Source organism: Onychostruthus taczanowskii, unplaced genomic scaffold (genome assembly GCF_017590055.1).
Source record: "Onychostruthus taczanowskii isolate IOZ18803 unplaced genomic scaffold, ASM1759005v1 scaffold27, whole genome shotgun sequence".
Taxonomy (NCBI): domain Eukaryota; kingdom Metazoa; phylum Chordata; class Aves; order Passeriformes; family Passeridae; genus Onychostruthus; species Onychostruthus taczanowskii.
In genome coordinates, this window is record NW_024500017.1 from 2,225,081 (window position 1) to 2,244,209 (window position 19,129).

Here is a 19,129-nt window from a genome sequence, read left to right on the forward strand (position 1 = left end):
AAGCAAGACTGGGGACAGAGGTTAAGAATAAAAGAACAGGCATCTGTACATCCTCTTATTTACATCTGCTCCACATGAAAGGGAACTATATGCTCTGTTGATAAAAACAGACAACTTCTTAGGGGAAATGTTCAACTTGTGTCTTGGGCTGGCTCTGTTGTCTTTGTGGTTGAGCTGATCCACAGGCAGCATGGGCTACAGCAAGGCGGCTTTCACACAGAATGCCAGCTCATGTTACAGAAACTTTGACACTCCGTGTGGTCTTAATAGGTTTCTTAAATGCCTACTGTGATTCCTTACTGTAGAAGACACGTATGCTTGGGAACCAAATGTCTTCTCTTTAATATCAACGACACCTACCAGGAGATGTGTGAACTAAATTGGGCTAATTTTTTCCCCAATAACTTCTGAACCTAAAGTAACTCAGAGAAAAGAAATATTTTCTGCTGTGGTAAGAGAACGATTACAATACAGACTCAGCCTACTAAAAAACATGCAAATATATCTAATTCAAGGTATAAAGATAGTTATCAGCCTTTCAGCAGTGTTACTTCTCTGTGAGACTCTGCAAATGCACTTGGTTAATACACACTAAATATCTGTGAGTATCTCTGGTAGGTGATCAGCTAAGTATGTACTTTTCTCCTGGTAACATGTCCCAAACCATTTTTTTAAAAAATTCCATTTAAATGCAATTTGTGGCAGACAACAGAGAAAGAAGTCCTCACTGCGCAGTGAAGAAAAATCAGAAATCAAGAAAGTAAACATCATGACTGTTACCTCAGTCAAAATTAAACAAGACTAAATGCAATGTTCTAAAATGTTTTTGTTACAGATATTTTTGGCAGATAAGGAAAGCTTAGAGATTTGCTATCTTCATGACAACTGACAGAAGAGAATCAGAGAAAAGGACAGAAAAAAAAGCCCCTTTAAAGAAAAGAAAAGAAAAATCTAGACTCTCTACAGGCTAACTGGACAGTAGATCTAGCTACCTGAGTTCTAATTGTCCCAATACATTTGTGAGTCTGGGTTGTTAATGGAGGGGGAAGAAGGAAACCGTATCTGCCTAATGAAGCTTTTTCATGCAATATTCTACATTTGGAGAAAGAAAGGAAAGAAAAAAGAAGATAACATTTACTTCCTTAAGCTGAATTTAAAGGTATTTTCCCTTCTGTTTTCTTTTAGCTTTTGAAAAATCATCTGTCATTTATTTGATATCCACACAAGGGGACGGTAAGAAAAGACACAGGGATTTTTTGTTGTTGAAATTCCACCACTATCATTTTTCAGAGACGTATTATGTAAATAAAACTACATTTGCAGTACTCCTAAATTGAAGAAACCATCCCTTAGCAAGTCATAAGTTAGATACAGAAAGAATATAGCCACTCTGAAATTATTATCTCTAAGACAAATAACAGATTGCACAATGTTTTATTGTGTGCCAAGAACGTTTTCGGTTAACAATTTCACTTGAAAAAATAGATCACATACTTGTAAAATCATACCCAGCATTGACTTCATAAGGCATGTGGCTTTAGAGTGCTTTTTACAATTATTAATTCTATTAGTCAACTAGCAGGCGGGCTAATGCAATTGTCTTAGAAGATGCACGGAAGACACAGAAGACATTTTGAGAGCTGATCTGTATATCTGCAAAACAAAACAAAAAAAAAAGGTTTTCCTTCCTAAATTATGCATTCAAAATATGGTATTCACTTAAAAACATTATTATACCTATTGTACATTCCCATTCATCTGTTACTGGACGCTATACAAATAGAGTCTGCTGTTCTCTCTTTCCCTCAAACATGAGAAATTCCATAGCTCTCTTCTCCTCAGACACAAGTGCTCTTGCACACACACGCACTCACACAAAAAGACAAAAAATATCTCAGAGCTAATGTTTACCAACACAAAGTCTAAAACAACTTTAACTGTTGAAAATGAGCTGTAGAAAGAAAGTGTCTTAAAAATTCACATGCATCATCATGGGACTGGCCTAATTGGATAGTTAATGGCATCTAAATAACTCCATCAGCAGTTGTAAGTTAACCTCTGCTGGCTGCCTTGTGTTCCACTTCAAACAAAATTAGTGGTATTACTTTGGTTGTTAGCAGGCAACTTCCCACATCTCTATGGTGCCATCACAATAGCAAGGGCATTTGCTGGGTGCTAGTAAAGATGCCAATTGAAGAACAGGCTTTGGGACCAAACTACCTTTTCAGCGCTGAATATAGTGATCTGCCCAAAATAAAAGAATTACTAAGCCTGATGTGAATGAAAGGACTTCTCGAGCTGAGGGAATTTTGGATAAGGCTCAGGTTGCATCTATATGTACTTTCCCTCAAAAACAGCTAAGGCTACTCTAAGTGGTTCATACACCTGCAATTTTCTGTTCAGAAGTCACTCACATCAGTTAGCTTATCCCTGGAAACAAAAACTTCTGCTAAAATCAGTTTGCAATTCAGGATAATGAATTATCATAGTGATTACTGTACTTCTTAAAAAAAAAAAAAAAAGAAAAAGAAAAACTAATTCTGGTAATCAATAGTTTCATAAGAGTGGTGAAGATAATGGCTAATTACCTGCTGATCACCAGCTCCCCAGCGGGTCATTGCTGTTGCTCATTACTTTTACTGAATGTGATGGTTTGTCATCAAAGCCTATTGCAACAGAATGTTGCCTGGTGCTTGTGCTGCAGGTTTAGGTCAGATCTTAGTCATACGCTCTTTTTAACAGAATAATCCATCTAGAAATATGTTTGAATTTTATGAGATGCCACTGACTAATCTTTGTACAAGTAGATGCACAAGCAGACGAAGAGCAAACTGAGTCAAGGGTATATGAATATTGTGATATTATCAGCCAATATGCTGGAGCAACAAAAAGTTAAATGAAGATACACATTTATATTCAACAAGCTCAAGTAGGACATCTTTGTTAAGGGATAGTAAAATTAATACTTTTATACTCATATATATTACACACCCACACAAAGACATATAATGCACATATGGCGCTTGAACATCAATCATTTTCCCAGAATAATGCAGCAAAAAATCATTAACTCTCAGTGTCTCAGCTTAATATATGTGTAATACTTACCTATCTCACAGGAGTGTTGCGAGGCTTAATTAATTAGTGACTGTAAAGCACTTTGTGATCCTCTAATGAAAGGTGCTATATAGCACAAAGTATTATTAAAATCATTAGGACCACAAAAAAAGCCCTGTGGAATTCCAGCCTACACTGTCTGTTGGGGTTGGGAGTGATCTTATTATTAAAAGGAGACCATCAGACTAATTTTCATAACTTTTTCAAGATTTTTTTCCCCCTTTGCTGTTGTGATAGCACGTTAGCAACTAAAAATTTAATCTTTATCATCTTAATAACATACACTGATGTAGTTTGTTACTGCAGGGCTAGAGAAGGGAGCAGTGCTTTTGGCATTCATCTGGCTTTCCCTTTTAAGAAAAAAAAAAATTGAGAGATTGAGAGACATATTTTGACACCTTCCCACACTCCACTCCAGCAGGACAGCCGATCATGCGAGATCGCAGGATACTTGCTGTAGCTGCATGGGAAAATGATGCTGTGGTTTTAATTTCTCTCCTTTTTAGACTTCTTTCTCTTTCACAAAAGAAAAAAAAAATGAAGAAAAAAAGAAGAAAAACAGAAAAAGAAAACACAAGACGCAAAACAAAACCCAGTTTATTACACATAAATAGACTACAAAGACTGTCTGCTGTTCTTCATATAAAAACCCCTAAGTGTTCAAAGTGCCGGCTTGCATCAAGCGCATGAAGTCCTAATCAATGCGGAGCCTCCTCCCTACTCTCCGTACAACAATCGGGCAGCTGTAAAGGCACACGAGCTGCGAGGCCAGAGAGCTGCTGTTTTGAGACCCAGTTTCTGGGAAAGCGTCTCGGCGGCGGCCCCGTCCCTGGGGAGCCAGCCGGCACCCAGCCCTGCTCGGCAGCCGGTCCCGCCGGGCCGGCCCAGACCTGCGCCCAGCACAACCAGAAAGTTAACAAGCTCATTACTACAGCCCGCAATTCAAAGACCTGCCATGTTTTCTAATTTAAGTGTTTACAAAAAAGTTTTTAATACCCTGTAAATAACACTGGAAATTCCAGGTGAAATTGCTGAAATTACTGAAAATTAGATGACATTAGATGCAAACTACCCCAGACTCAAACACAGCGGTAGAGGACTGCCCAAAGCTGCTGCCCTTCTACCTTCCCTTGTGGACACTTGCACAATGAAATGACAGAAAAGAGATGTACAGCTTCACATCCCCACCATCTCTGCCTGGGACACAGAGCAGGAGGCAGTCATACACGATGCTTCTCTCCCACTTTTGCTCGTGGTTCTCAGAGCAAGCCCACCAGAAAACAACCAACACATGGCCCTCCCTAACTTTTCTCTGCTGAGAAGGGAAGGAAAGAACAATCCCTTTTATGTAAGGAACCCAAGAGTCAGGCCCCAAACCATGGGAGGGCAAAATAAGCTTAATGACAAGCAACTGCCTCTTCAACAAGACCACCTCCTTTCAGCTTTGGCACAAGTGTCTTCACACATGACACAGGACAGAAGATGTCACAGCTCTAAGCAACTGACAAGTTAAGGAGTTTTTAATTTATACACGTTTTTCTGCAAGCCCTCAAAGTGCACATCCTCTCTTTCCTGCCTGAAATTGCTAAGGTAGAACATGATTCCCCATATCAGTAAAATTAGGCAGGATCAGACATTGTAATTGGACAAACTGCATCTGTTTGATATTTTATACTCCACATGCTCCACTGAAATTATGATAGCTTCATCAATCTAAAAAAGTGCAAGAAGAAAACCATGTATTAGTAGAAGAAGAAAGCATCGTATTAGCAGAACAGCATTACAGCAAAACACTGGTTTTTTTCTCCTCCTCTCCTACTCCTTTGCATTTTCAGGCTCTTCAGTTTAGCCCCTGATCACCAATTTGCTGAGGGCTGTTTGCAATTTTTTCGCCCACAAAGTCTACAACAAAGAGACAAGTGAAAAGAGCTGTGGTCTGTTCAAGCTTGGTCCTTCCCATTTACATTTACTTTCCCAACACTGATCGTTCTTAAACATCTAAAGGTGCACTTTTGGATATCTTAAATCCTGTTCAGCTACAAAGTGCCATCACCTTCAAACAACTCTCATCAGGTAAATCTCTTATTAATTCACATTGAATTCATTCACAATGATCATTTCTATTACCTTATGCTCCACAGCACAGCACACATCAGTAATCATCTAGCCACTGGAATAAATCTAACCTTTTCTATGGGTATAAAGCAGACACTTGGTCATTTCAAAAGAGTTTAGGAGCAGCATTTCAAAATAGATTGCTTAAGCCCACTTCCAGGCACTTATTTCATTTTAAGCTCACTCCTGGGGTAATCACACAGACACTTTCAGGAGAAACTGAAGTCAAAAGGTGATGTGTCTAAAGAGGTGACATGAAGGATTGCATCCTATCTTGCAACCAAAACGAAGAATCCTAAAACTGCTTTTATTTACAAGTCCCTAAGCACAGCAGGTTGCATTTCTTACTGGCCTGCAGCAGAGAGCTTGTTCCTACCTGCCCTCCATTGCCATCCATCTAGGATGGGAGAGCCTAACAAGTCAAGATTCACTTTGCCCTCACTTCTAATCAAGTACCTAAAAGCACTCACTACACATGACAACTAATTAAAGCTCAACAAAGCTTGTGAAACAGGAAAACTAACATCACTGCCATTTTATGGATAAATACAATTATCTACTGAGAAATTAGAAATTCAAAGTGTTCAAGGGGACGTGCAGGCAGAGCTCTTGGCTAGTGACTGAACCTGGGTTCTCTAGATGTCCAGGTCCATATCCCTCTCCTGTATGTATTTCAGTAAAGAAAGCATCACCCTAGCAGTTGGCAAAAGGCCAAAATCCTGTAATTTAATAAGGTACAGAAGGAGCATCTCATGCAAAAATCTAAGTGCTCCAATTCATCATGACAGTTATGGGATAAGCTGACATTTTATTTGTATGTAAATTAGTCTCCAAAACAGCATTAAAAGGCCGCACTTTCAGAGAATATTATGCCTTTGCTTCTCTGTTCTGCATTTATCTAAACTCAGCTTTGTATATTAAAAGTAGTTTAATTTTTATGTATTGATGCTGCTTTGCATGCTCCCCAATCTACTGTTATTGCACCACGGAGAGAATCCAGCCTGATTTGCCTACTGCAATAAAGTAACTGACTTCTGCCAGGACTGACACCTCCTATGAGAGCCCTGCCTGCCATCCTCTCCAAATCTTCTGGTTATTCTATTAATTATCTGTCATTACACTTCATAGGATGCAGAACATTCCCTATCAAATGAAACTAGAGGTCCATTTAGTCTGGTGTTCTCTTTTGGAGATACCAGATCCTTCAAAGAAAGTTCAACTACCTTTGGGTAGAATCACTGACTTCTATGAAAAATAAATTGTTCCTAATCCTCAATGCTTAAGACAGCAGCTTACTTTCTGAAGAGTAAGAGGGTTTGTAGGCCTTGATTATATCTCAAAATTTTTACTATTTGTTTTTAAAGAAGTCTTATATATCCTCACGTCCAATAAAAGTGACCAGTATCTATGTCAACATTGCAATGATCCTGGTATCAGTGATATCTTATAGTTCTCACTCAAAAAGGAAATATTTTAAGTGTTTAGAGTTTGCTTTTTTGCCAATGGAGTAGAGTTTTCCCTCAGTCTTGTACTAGCAAGATTCAAAGACCCCCTGGGCTGTGGGCACATCTATCACATCCCCACTGTTCATCCTGTCTTTAGGGCAAACAACCACTGTCTTGCCAAACTCTTCTAGTAGGTGTGGCAATCTCATATGTTTCAATTTCTTTTCAGCCTGAGTAAACTCAGTGTTCTCTGTAATCCAAATATCCTTTGAAGACAATGGGAGTTTAGGGTTTGCAAATGACTCAGAACTGAATTTGAGTTGAGTGTACTGGCAGAGGCAAGCACAGTGCTACCTTCAGATGAAGAGTGAGGAAAGAAGGTGACCTCGTGGCTCCTAGGCAAGAGCAATCAGGTATGGGTACAAGAAATGACTCATTTGTTCTTTTGCATTAAGAATACAATGGACTGATCCCATTTCCCTTGAAGGTAATGGCAAAAGCCCCACTGACTGAGAAGCAATTCTGAGATGTGCTGTCCCTTTCTGCCAGGTGAGGTCTGTGATTTGAGAGGAAGGCATCAGAGTTCCCCTGCCCAAAACTTCAGTAAAATGGAACCATAAATTACTTAGGAGAAGAGGAAAAGATGCAAGGGAGATAGAGGATGGTTTTGGCTAGCATTCCAGAAAAGTTGAAATAATTTTGTTTCCAACTAGAGGCAAAATCCTTCCATTTGAAATGGGATTGAAATTTCAGAAACTGGGAAGGAGGCAAAAGTCTACAGCCTAGACCTAAAAAAGTAATATTAAATCATCACCAGAGAGGGCATTATTGTAGTACTTTTCCAGCCAGACCAAAATCAGGATGAACATGAGTTTGCAAAAATGTCCTTAATTTTTTTTTTTCTTTTTAAAAAAAAATTTGGCAAGAGTTTCCAGACACAAGTTACATAGGTAAGAGAGGGCAACCAAGGGCAACCGGAGTTGAGCCCACATACATCAAAGCAGACTCAGGCTTTGGGTACCTATCCAAACTGAGCCTTCAAAGGTTCTGATGTTGCCCTATTGTTTAGTTGAATCTTGTCTAAGCTTGTTCAGGAGAACCCACATTCAGAACTATGGAAGAAGGGAAAAAGAACACACATTTTCCAAACTGTGATTGCAAAACAAAACAAAAAAATGTAAATCTACCTGCTGCAGGGTAATACTGGTAAGCGTGGCTAGCTATTGTTGCTCCATGCTTTTCAATTTCCATATATTAGCATTCATTGCCGACAATATTAAATCCAAAGTTATTTGGATGCTTTGATCAGCAAATTGAACCATGAGTCTATATATGATGCACCTATATTCACATAAAGTTTACAAAACTATTATATTTCCCTATTTTAACTTTTTTCCCTCCACATGGCTGTGAGTTTCCATATATCCCACAGCCATACATTCCAAACACAGACTATTTTATTTAGTAATTTATTCAAGAATTTAGATAAAAAGAAAAGCAATGGAAATTGTTTGGCAATCTCTATATAAACAGCTCCTATACATTTGGGTTGAATCATCCAGCAATCACTCATCTTGACATGCCTGTGACAGATAAAACTTTCATCACCAATATGCCTTCTTGACTTAGAGATCAGGATACAGGGGATCCATATTACAAAATCTCTTTTACTGTTTATGGCTATCACAAAAATTAAAATCACATTAAACATAAGCAAGTCAGAATTTTGGCACTGTTTTTCCACTCAGCACAAATAACCCCACTCTCCATTGTGAATGGGGGAGAAACAACAGCAGTGGCAACCACAACAAAAGACTGAATTGTGTGTTCCCCACACAAAACAGAAAGCTGTGCCTATTCAAGAAACCTTGGCCATTTGTCAGAAATTACAGAACTGATGTTGGAGCCCAATATTAGCTCCAGCCAAAGCAGTGGTGAATTACCTTGCCATTCGAATCATTCCTATTAACAAGGAAAGAGTCTTGCAGCACATATCAAATGGTCCTCACGCAGACTGAGAAACAGAGCCACCTTCTTAAAAAAACCCAAAGTAAAATACATTAAAAAAAGACCAAAGTGAACGCAAATGGATTCACTCTGAGTGGTTTGTGTATTATTTGCCCTTTTTATCTCTTATTTTTCTTTTGAAGCTGAGAAATGAAGTGAAATGCTGATGAGAAAGCTAGTCTTACAGCGCTTACACCTTAACAATTTGTTATGAAACAGCTTTAAAACAGTAGCATTTTTGGGAAAGCCGTAAGAATTGAGTACACGCATTCACTGAGGAGCATGATCTCTGTTCTACCCATTTCATTTCTGGTCAGAAAAGGGGGAAGGAGGGTGCAGAATAAGAAGACTCCTTGATACTCTGCTGATGTGGCTTTGCAGCAGCTTTGTGAGTGCTGGCAATCCTTTAAAACTGGCAAGGGATGCCAGCGCCAGCCTGCTGACTGCTGGATGAATATATATAGTGCAAATAATGCTGTTCTTGAATCAGTTTTTCCCAAACTCCCACATAAACTTTCCATGGGAAAATCTCATAATGCCTGCATAAGTGATTTTATGAATCTAGCTTTCAGCTTTTGATAGAAGATTTCTTACGCTACTGGCTTTGATTCTTTATTGCACAAAGGGGTGGTGCCAAAAGCCCTCACATTAGCCTGGACCATGCAGACATCAGAAATTTAATTTAAACATCAGTAATCTGCCAGGATCATAAAACACATACAAAAAAAGATTTAATTTTTTTTTCCCTGGTAGGTAAATATGTAATTTCAGAAACACGAGTACAGCATAGGAGGCAGATTCTGCACTCAGCAACATATAGACAGAAACTAAAACTACCAATGAGAGTAGGAATCTTCAGTCTGCAGCGACAAACAGAAGTCAACAGTTGTTTTACTCCTATTGAAGATATATTTTGAAGTAAGTTGGGCACTATATTTATTTTTCAGAAATACTGCACCTGAATGTTCCTTAAATATATGTATATATATATATATCACTACCTCTCTAAAGGTTACAGAGAGGTACAACCATAGATTACACTAATATTTCCAGTCTCAAAAATCCCATGTACGCAAGCAAGTCTTACCACATTGTTCCTGTCTTCCTCCTCAGAGCTGCCTTCATGCCATCTCAATTTCCAATTCAGTACCTCACTAGTTTTAAGAAATATCCAGCAATGATGTTGAGCTGATTTGTTGCACTGGGATGTATCCCACAAAAAAGTGAAAGCTTTTGCCGTATTTTCACCTAAAGAAAGCAACTATTAAAGCAACTTCTGGGTTCACTGGCATTTTGGAGTCTAAAAAAAGTCCCAAAACTACTTGCAGAGGCTACAACAGTACCTTCTTTGAAGTAATGTTGTAACTTGTGCAAAGGAATTTGGGATGTACCTGAGATCTGAAGGTGCGGGCTACAAATTAACACAGCCAATTAGGTGGAGAAGCTGAGAGTCCAACAGGGATGGGGTGAGATAACCACAACTCATAAATAAAAGGACTGCCAAATGTGAGCCCAGTTGGCTGAGCACTGATCATGTCATTCTGCTCATCTAGCTGCTGCTCATCAATAATCTGTTGCTGTTTGCTCTCCACATGACAATCAATCCAAGTTAGGGCTGCTTCTAATTTTCCTGTCTATGAATAGCTGCAGAACATCCACAACTGCTTTTTCAAACAACTCAAGAAATAAATGTTTCATCCACATATCAGTGTGCAAATTCTTCCCAAAATGGGACTAGTCAAGAGTAAATAATTACTCCTGCAACAGTTTCATCTGATAAACAAGACATAAGGCTGCAAAAGTGATCTCAGTACCATTAATAGTCAGAAGAGAATCCAACTTCTAAAATTACTTGACTAACTGATACAGGACCCCAAAACTGTGACAAATCTGTAGAGAAGGTTTCACAATAGATGTAGTCATTTTTTAGGGATTAGTATTAGCTATAAATTTCTTACCCCCTGAAATCTGGTACAACCGGATTTATACAGCAAAGATGCCTTCCTTTGAAGAAGACAGAGATGAAATCACAGCCAATTAAATTTAAGCATCTCTTAAACAATTCTTTTGTTAAGCAGTATGTATTGAAAGAATAAGAATACATGAGAGAAATTAGAAATTATCTTCATAATTTGGCCGTGGCTTCTCTTCTTGTGAGTAATGAGAACAGCCCAAGATCACAGATAAAAACCTTAATGTCAGAAGACATTCATACAACCATTGTACGTAGATAACAAGATGAGCATATATATGCATATATGACCTAAAGAACAGAGACTGCAGTAAACCAGCGTATTTGTAAAGTACGTGAAGTACTTGGGACTTCTCCAGCATCAAAATCTACTGATTAAACCATAGACTCAAGTCTCTCTTTTTAAAAAAATTACCTCGTTATCACTGAATCCTGTATCACCCTGATAGGCCTTGGCCTATTAATAGAAAAATAATTTTCTTTATGACTCCCAGATCTAAAGAATCAATTTGATTTCCCATCCTATTACACCCTAAGTTGTTGAAGCCCAACAGCCCCGCTCATAGTGCTCACGCTTCATCCGCCCACAGCGGAATCCACAGCCGTTGCCATTTTGCCTGCTCACAAGATGGCACGCTTGTCTCACTCCAGCTGCACAAATAAGTCTACATTACACTCGCAGCACCGAGGATAATTAAAGGTTAGGCACAGAGGTGGCAACAACACACTCCCACAGCACCGACGGCTCCGGCGGGGCTGCGGGTCTGTCTGCCTGGGCTGGGGTGCCTGAAACACCATGTGGGCACTGACCTGCTGCTTCTCCCTTCCCAAACTCTAATGTGGGAAACAGTGGGGGCTTGGAAGCTGCAAACCCCAGAGGAAAAAACGTGGCTCCTTAAGCTCAAATTGAACTTTATCTACATAGAACTCCACTGGCCTCTGAGCTAAAGGGAACCTGAGTAATTCATGAGTACACTGTAATCTGGGCAACAAACACACACTTGATTAGACTCTAAAATTACTGAAAATTACCATCTCCCTTGCGTCTTTCTAACAGCTTGACATATCAATGCCTAATGTCTCATTATGTTTCAATTTGAATCATGACTGTAAATCACTGGAAATACACAAAAAGAATGAGATGCCAGATTTGGGTGAAAAAAATTAGGATGCACGAGAGACTGGACATTAGAAGCTTTATGAAAATAATAAAATCGGCAACAGAAACAATAAACTCCTCCTCTCCTAAGAACTGAGAAATGGCAAGTCCACTGGAGGTAGTTGAATAAAGACCCCGTGCTATACTCATCAGAGGTAGAGTTAAAATTTGTTCAGATTTAAAGAAATGTCCTTTTTTCTTTTTTTCCTTTCTTTAAAGACCTACGTGGGTAATAGGAACAATAGGAACATAGGAATATCATTGTAACTGTTGATTTCACTCCCATTCACTATAAAAGATGTATCAAAACAGAAAAGATACTACCATTTATTTCAACTGCAGCAAGAGTGCATAAAGTCAGGGACTTTTGTTTACACGGCGGGTAAGTACACATATTTAATTGTACACACAGGCCCTTCAAGTTAACCTGTGTCTTTTATACAGGTAACCAGCTGCTAATAATTTTCTGCAGATCCCTGCATTTTGCTCTGAATTCACAACATCAAGAAAATTTGATCTTTGAACCCAGCAAAAATTAAATACACCTTAGGCTGTACTGGAATTGGCATGTGACCACTGTAACTACGTTTCAAGAAGTGAGAAAGTGTCAATGGTTTAGGCATCAAGATGAGCAAAAGGAAGACCATGTGCAAGCTCACACCCCCATAGCAATGCTGTGCAAGCTGGAAACAGTGAAGCCACATGAAAGTATCAGACACTTCTCACTGCCAGTTAAACTGCTTCCTGTAATTATAAATATACAAAGGTTAAAGTAAGAAAATTATTGCAATGCACAGATAGAAAATTAATTCTAAAATACTCAAAGGATTCATCAACAACAGTCTATCAGCATAAGATACTGTGGCAACAGTCAGCATTTCTGAAGCAGACAGCCTGGCACTTTATTTGCTTTGTTACATGAGAAAAATCCAGCATCAGATCGTGGGTGCATCCCAACTGTGGGTTACTCTTCTGCAGCTCCCAGCTCCAAATGCTCACTCTGGCAACATCCCGACTGCACGTCAGAAAATCTGGTTTGGCATCGTTCTCCTAAGCATTTTGGACTCCATCAGTAGAAACTCAAGTGAACAGACAAAACGCAACATGTGCCATCCAGCAGATTAGAATTGCAGAGTCTGGTCTGCAGGAGAGAATCAGCAACTGCCCAGCACTGGCTTATGCTTCCTACAAGCCCTCCACCTTTCAGCAATACTGAAGGGACACTTTCTGTTCTAGTTTACAAAGCCATTTTTTCTTTTCTTTTCTTTTTTTTTTTTATTTTTTCCTCCTTAAATAGAATAGTAGATGATTAAAATAAGAGAGGCAGACCTATGGTAAGGCAAGTAAACATGGTCTCATAATTTCCTTTGTGTCCGTAGAAAATCAACATTATACACTAATCACTCCCACTCCTAAACAGCCATATCACAGCTATGTTTGCACTGTTTTTGTAACACTCAACAAGAAGTGAGCCTGGCCTTGAGGCCAAATGACAAAGCAGAGACCAAAACTCTTCTACACTATTCTCAAGTCACTTCCTTCCATTTGAACTAGTCCATCAGGGTCTAAAAGTCTCATTTCAAACAGCTGCATCACAGATGAGGTAACAAGACAAATACTCAAGTGTTTATACAGAAAATACTAAGGAAACTGAATGATAACAAAAGTTTTATGATACCCTCAATCTAGAGAAGTACAGAGATATACAGAAAACTACTGAAAATTGTATTGAAAGTGGGAAGGAAAACTAATAGGGAAGAGTGCAAGCTCTGTGAAATAACAGTCCCTCACACTTTATTAACAGTGAGTGAAGAAGGAAAAAACTAAAGAAAACAACACAGTAGTAGACAACAGATATAAACCAGTCCAAAACACACTTTAAAAGGTGTTATGTCCCAGGCAAAAATTTGAGCATAAACAGATAAGTAATGATGTCATAGATGATACTGCATTAAGGAAACCATTTTGAAATGTTCAGGAAAGATTAATTTTAATGAAAATTAATGAAGATATGGAAGATGTGGCTCTTCTCTTTATGAACATGTGAAGTGAAGCTCATTTAGACTAGAAACACAATTGCTAGCAGCAGGTAAACATTAGGGAGGGAAAAGCTTAGGATCCAGTTGGCATAAGAACAAATAGACTAGCCATGATTAACTTTGGGCTGAAAATGAGAAGGAAGGGTTTTAACTGACAAAGCAATGAGGCTATGAAACATCCTTCCACCAGACACTGTCAAGGCAAAAAAAACTCTACCTAATTTTAGGATAAAGGTGGGTCACTTCATAAAAAGGATTGCATACTGTGGTTGATGTTCAAAGAGCTACCCATTGCTCACAATTCCCACAGAACTTCAGGACAACATACACAAATCCATTTTTCAGGGTATGCACAGCCTTACCACTATTCCTTAAGAATGTACATGCCAAGGGCACTGTTTCCTCAAAAGCAGTTGGGGTGAAAGTTACTCCTTCTCTCTATCATTTTTGTTTATATATTTTTATTTTCATAGTGACCTTCTGCATTCCCTTTAAGGCCAATAGCTTTAAAAACATACTATCTTCTGCATTCAAACTAAATACAAGATATGTATTACTTACTTGGGCAGCAGGAATTAACTGTAACATTATAAACCATTTGTGAAAAACGCCATCCTTTCTATCTGCTGTCTTACCAGTCACTTGTATGGCTGACTGTGCCATATTTCAAGCAGGCATTGTACATTCTTTTTGTATTTTGAAGGCAGTGTAGTAATTAAAAATGCAATGAGAAGGCAATTCTCAAGCCCTCTACATAGGTTTCACAAAAGACACACCCAGAACTGCCAACACTGCTTTGCCAGAAGAATCTAACAGAGCTACATTTAAAAGTGGGGAAAAAATATGGGTAAAGTTATTTTCAGTGAATTAGGCACGAAGTCTGAGTAGGACAGCAGTCTACAGATAGAATCTGTAGAGATCTGATAGAGACTGATCAAGTTCAGGCATTTTAAGACTACACCTTGTTGGTCATTAAAAAAAAAAAAAAACACCACTTTTTTTTTGTAACACAAAACATTAAATGTTACAGTTACTGTAGCATGTTACAGTTTTCAACTGAACAATCTCTTTGGATAAAACTAAACAGGTAATGGGTGATACCTGCTGCTGTCTCTACTGAAGAAAATAAACTTTTTGCTCCAACACAATGGGGCAAGAATACTACCTGTCCCTGCTCCTTCTTGAAACTACCACATCTCTCTAGATTGTTGCAACACCCATGGTCTCACATAATCCACCATGCCAAAACCAAGATGGCTACACAGAGAAGTCTGATGTGGTCAAACTGACCAACGCAACTCTTAGAATTCCTAAAAAGCTTTTTATGGGGTTCATTTGGGTTTGACCAACCTTCACATATTATTTTGGTTTGAGCTATGTAAATACCAGACCATTTGTTCCAAGTTTCTTCTTCTTCTATACTAGCACAATATATTACTATTGCTTTTTTTATTTCTGCTGCACTGAAATGCATTTAAACATGTACTTATTTATTTATTTGTTTGTTTATTTATCTGTCTGCTAGAACCAGGGCTCTTGGATAATCATTGATTTGGCAGTCCCTTCCAGCATCTTGTTTTTGCCTGACATAATACATACAGTCTTTTTGCCCTTTAGATACAGTGACAGTTTTGCTTCTGCTTGTGACAAAATCAAATACTTAAGATTTCCACCACTAAGCACACAGAGGAGAAGGCAACCCTGACAAAGTTCAAAAACTTGGTTACATTTCTCATCAAGAGTAGAGCTGTTACTGAGTCAAGGGCAGGGTGACATAGGCCACATCCAGAATCCAGGATCCAGAATTCAAATGTGCAATTTTATGATGGGCTTAAGCCCTACTGGACCTGAAGGGACGCTGCCCAGCCCTTCACCACTGTCTGCAGGCCCTGCCCTCTCCCTGCACCCACACTGGCCAAAAATGCCTTTCAGAGGCAACTCAGGCTTGGATTAAAGGAGCTCACTTCTCCTCTGGACAGCCCAGCTCCCATCTCCTTCTCTGCCTTTGCAAACTCAAACAACACTGGAACCAGCACCAGGAACAAGCCAGGAAAGGGTCACACACACCTGAAAAACCTCGAAACAAAAGCAGTACCTACTCCTCACCCGGAAGGACAACAGGGCAGGTGACCATACTACAGGTCCTGGGGCAGGTGCCACACTCCTGGCCTGGCTGATGGCTTCTGCACACTTGCAGCCGACCTTGCCAGCACACAGGGAACAAAAAGCCACCCCTGACAGAGCAGGTCAACAAAAATAAGCCAGGTCTTGAAGGAGCTATTAAACTGTCTTTTTTAAAGAAGAGACGGGGGGGAAAGAAGATTTCAGGAGAAAATAATCTTTATGTGGCAGGAAATATAAGTGCTGTCTTCAGAAAAGTAAAATCATTATTGCAAGCAAACTGATTCATTAAGATACATGCAGAGGAGGATTATAATGCCCTCCTTGTCATTAAAATGCTTTGAAACTATAGTTCTGTCAGCTACGCTAATGATACTCAGATTTTATACTACACAGCAGAAGCTATTCTCTAGCTAGAACTTGGTGCACTGTGTTACATAGGAGATCACATTAGAAAAGCAGTTATTAGTTCACATTGACTATAAGCACGTTTAAAATGCACAAAAATACAACCATACCATACAGAAACCAGATGGAAGAGTGATGAACTGGTCCAGACAAAGAGGTAAATTCCCCTTCTACAAAGGAACCTCCTTTGCTAAGTAAGAATCCTATCTTTGGCATATTTTTGTACCAAATAAAAAGACTGCTTGAATGCTGGAAGTCTAATCAATTTTTTGTTTCCTTATGTCCACATATGAATGCTAAAGAAGAGCACTATTAGAAATAAACTATCCATTTATATTCACCTTTTTACCTGGTAGGAAGGACTTTTATTTCAGTGAAATTAAGGTCTGGCGTATTTAGATGACTTTATGTAAGCCCTTATTAAATATAGCAAAATTCAGGCTCCAAAACCCAGTGGAATTGGCACAATCAAATTTCTATGTGATTTATCAGCTTCACTGTCACGGCAACTAACTTGGTGCATTTCTCTGCTTGGTTCTCTCTGTAAGCTGTCAGGAGAAGTCACTCCATCAAACAGAAATGTAACACTATTTTTATTGCTTATCTCTTCTGCCTTGGGTTACATCAGTAAGTCATCTCCTTCTGTCAACTTGACAAGAGTCTTTTTCGTGTTGACCTTAAAAGGACGCAGCCGTGACAACTTTGGTTTGGGTTGGGTTTTTTTGTTTTTTTTGTTGGGTTGTTTGTTGTTTTGTTTTTTTTTTAATAATAGTTCTCAGCTAAATACTTGTTATTGATAGTCTGGTATCTTCATCTGGTGCTGTTTTCTACCCCATGAGCAGACTGAGCACAGAGCATTGTACACTCAGCCCCACAGTATCTTCCAGCCCTCATCACAAGAGGCACCGGAGAAGTCGGAGGTAGATACTATTCCAGCAAAGCCATGATTAATTACAAGAGGTCTTCCAGATTTGATCTTATTTTCTTAATGCTCTGTAATTAATTAATATAAACGTACATCCTTATTTCCACAGCCTTTGCTCAAGATATTAAGAACTCCAATCCCTGGACTCAATCCCCCCTGGCATTTTCTCTCATGTTACATAAGTAACTGTGGCTGGCTCTCTCCAAGTCCCAGCATTTGAAGATCAGGATGAAAAATCTGCTCAGGATTTTAGACTAAGGTAGGAAGAATATACTATGAACTACTGTGAACTTCTCTTAATACAATACCACAGCTAGGGGATATTTGGAAAATACAAAAATATTTAGGTAACCTGAAGACAGCACTTCTGTTTCTGCCACGCACCATCCAATAAATGCAACACATTGCCAATTTAAAGAAATAACATGACTTTGTGCCAAATACCTCAGAAAGTAAAGAGAAACAAGTACACAACATATTACAAATTCATTGCACTATTTGCATTGATGGTTACTCACATTAAGATAGATTTTAATCACAGCAACTTACACATCGCTAGTTTTAACTGTGATTTAAGCTGGCAGGCCAAAAACATCAACACACACATACAATGAGGTTAAAAGAAATTACATGCTTTCACAGTATTTCTGAAAAGTGAGAACTCAGGAAATAATTATTAAAAGGGAGTAGTTTTATCAAAAGAAGGAGTCTTTGGATAGTGACTTGTGTACATTGTAGCTATATGCTCTTAATCAAAGAGTTATACTGTCTTTTCTGTTTACATATAGTTTTATGTTGATACATAGTACAGATTTCATTCCATGTTTTGTATTTACTAGGTAAGACAGTTTCTTTATGGTTTATGAAAGCTGGAATTATACTAGGAATCATTAAAAATCTCTTTAAAGTATTGCTCATCAATTCAATGATGCCTGAGGTATGCAGGAAGGAGGGAAAAAAGACACTTACAAAACCTGTTTTGCATTAAAAACTGATTTAAACAAAGAATTACACCTGAGTTGATCACTGTGCATTGTTCATCCAGTTCTTTTGGTGTATCACCTCTAGAGGTAACAAAGCTCATTATCGCTCACTTTATTTTCATCCATACAATGGAAAAGGAAAATAAGTTTTCTGTTGCCTTTCTTTTTATTGTTTCTGCTAATCTTAGTTTTGAAAGTGAGAGTCACTGAGCAGAATGTAAAATGGCAAAAATAGTGTCACTGCACCAGCACAGGAAGCCTCTGGCAGAAGCTGATTCCATTACTTCCACAAACTAGTCCCAAGTGTTTAGCTAGCCATTTCCACCAGGACTGTGGACACTACTTACACCTTTGGCAGCAAATAGGTAAATAAACACAATCAAACAGTACATAAAGCTCTGTAGACTTATACCTTAACACTGATCAAGATCCAAAAGTCCTATTTTAAAAGGTATATATTTAAGTCTATTTTTTTTAATATATGTTTCTCTATTTTAAAGAAAACCCTTTTTTGTCCTTAAGCATTAATTATTGCATACCTTGGTTATTCATATTAGATTAGCTAGGAGTCCAGCAACTGTTTTAATATATACTGCAGTAGTTTCATATAACATCTTTCGGGATAGAAATATGCTTTAATATACTATAAATTAAAAATCAAACCACATACATGATGCTACCAGTTTTGCTATGCTCCTGCAAGTATCTGCAACATCAGACTATTATGCACAAGATGATCACAGAAGAGAAAAACCTAACTGGCAGAATTCTCAATGGGCTTAAACCAGAACAAAAAAAAAGTGTACTTAATTTGGGAGCTGAAAGTCTGTCTGTAGTT

General features: G+C 38.5%; 1 protein-coding gene across 5 annotated transcripts in view; it reads right to left on the minus strand.

Moving 5' to 3' along the window:
- TRPS1 (transcriptional repressor GATA binding 1) overlaps positions 1-19,129 on the minus strand; it is a 213,788-nt gene that overhangs the window by 173,010 nt on the left and 21,649 nt on the right. For 3 of the 5 annotated variants that reach the window (XM_041407545.1, XM_041407541.1, XM_041407542.1), the window contains exon 2: positions 1,495-1,653. The exons of 1 other annotated variant lie outside the window; for it this stretch is intronic. In XM_041407545.1, coding sequence (XP_041263479.1) covers positions 1,495-1,531 — 37 coding nt within the window. In that variant the 5' untranslated portion in view covers positions 1,532-1,653. The remainder of the gene's footprint in view (positions 1-1,494; positions 1,654-19,129) is intronic. One more of the 5 variants, XM_041407543.1, reaches the window with a different exon arrangement.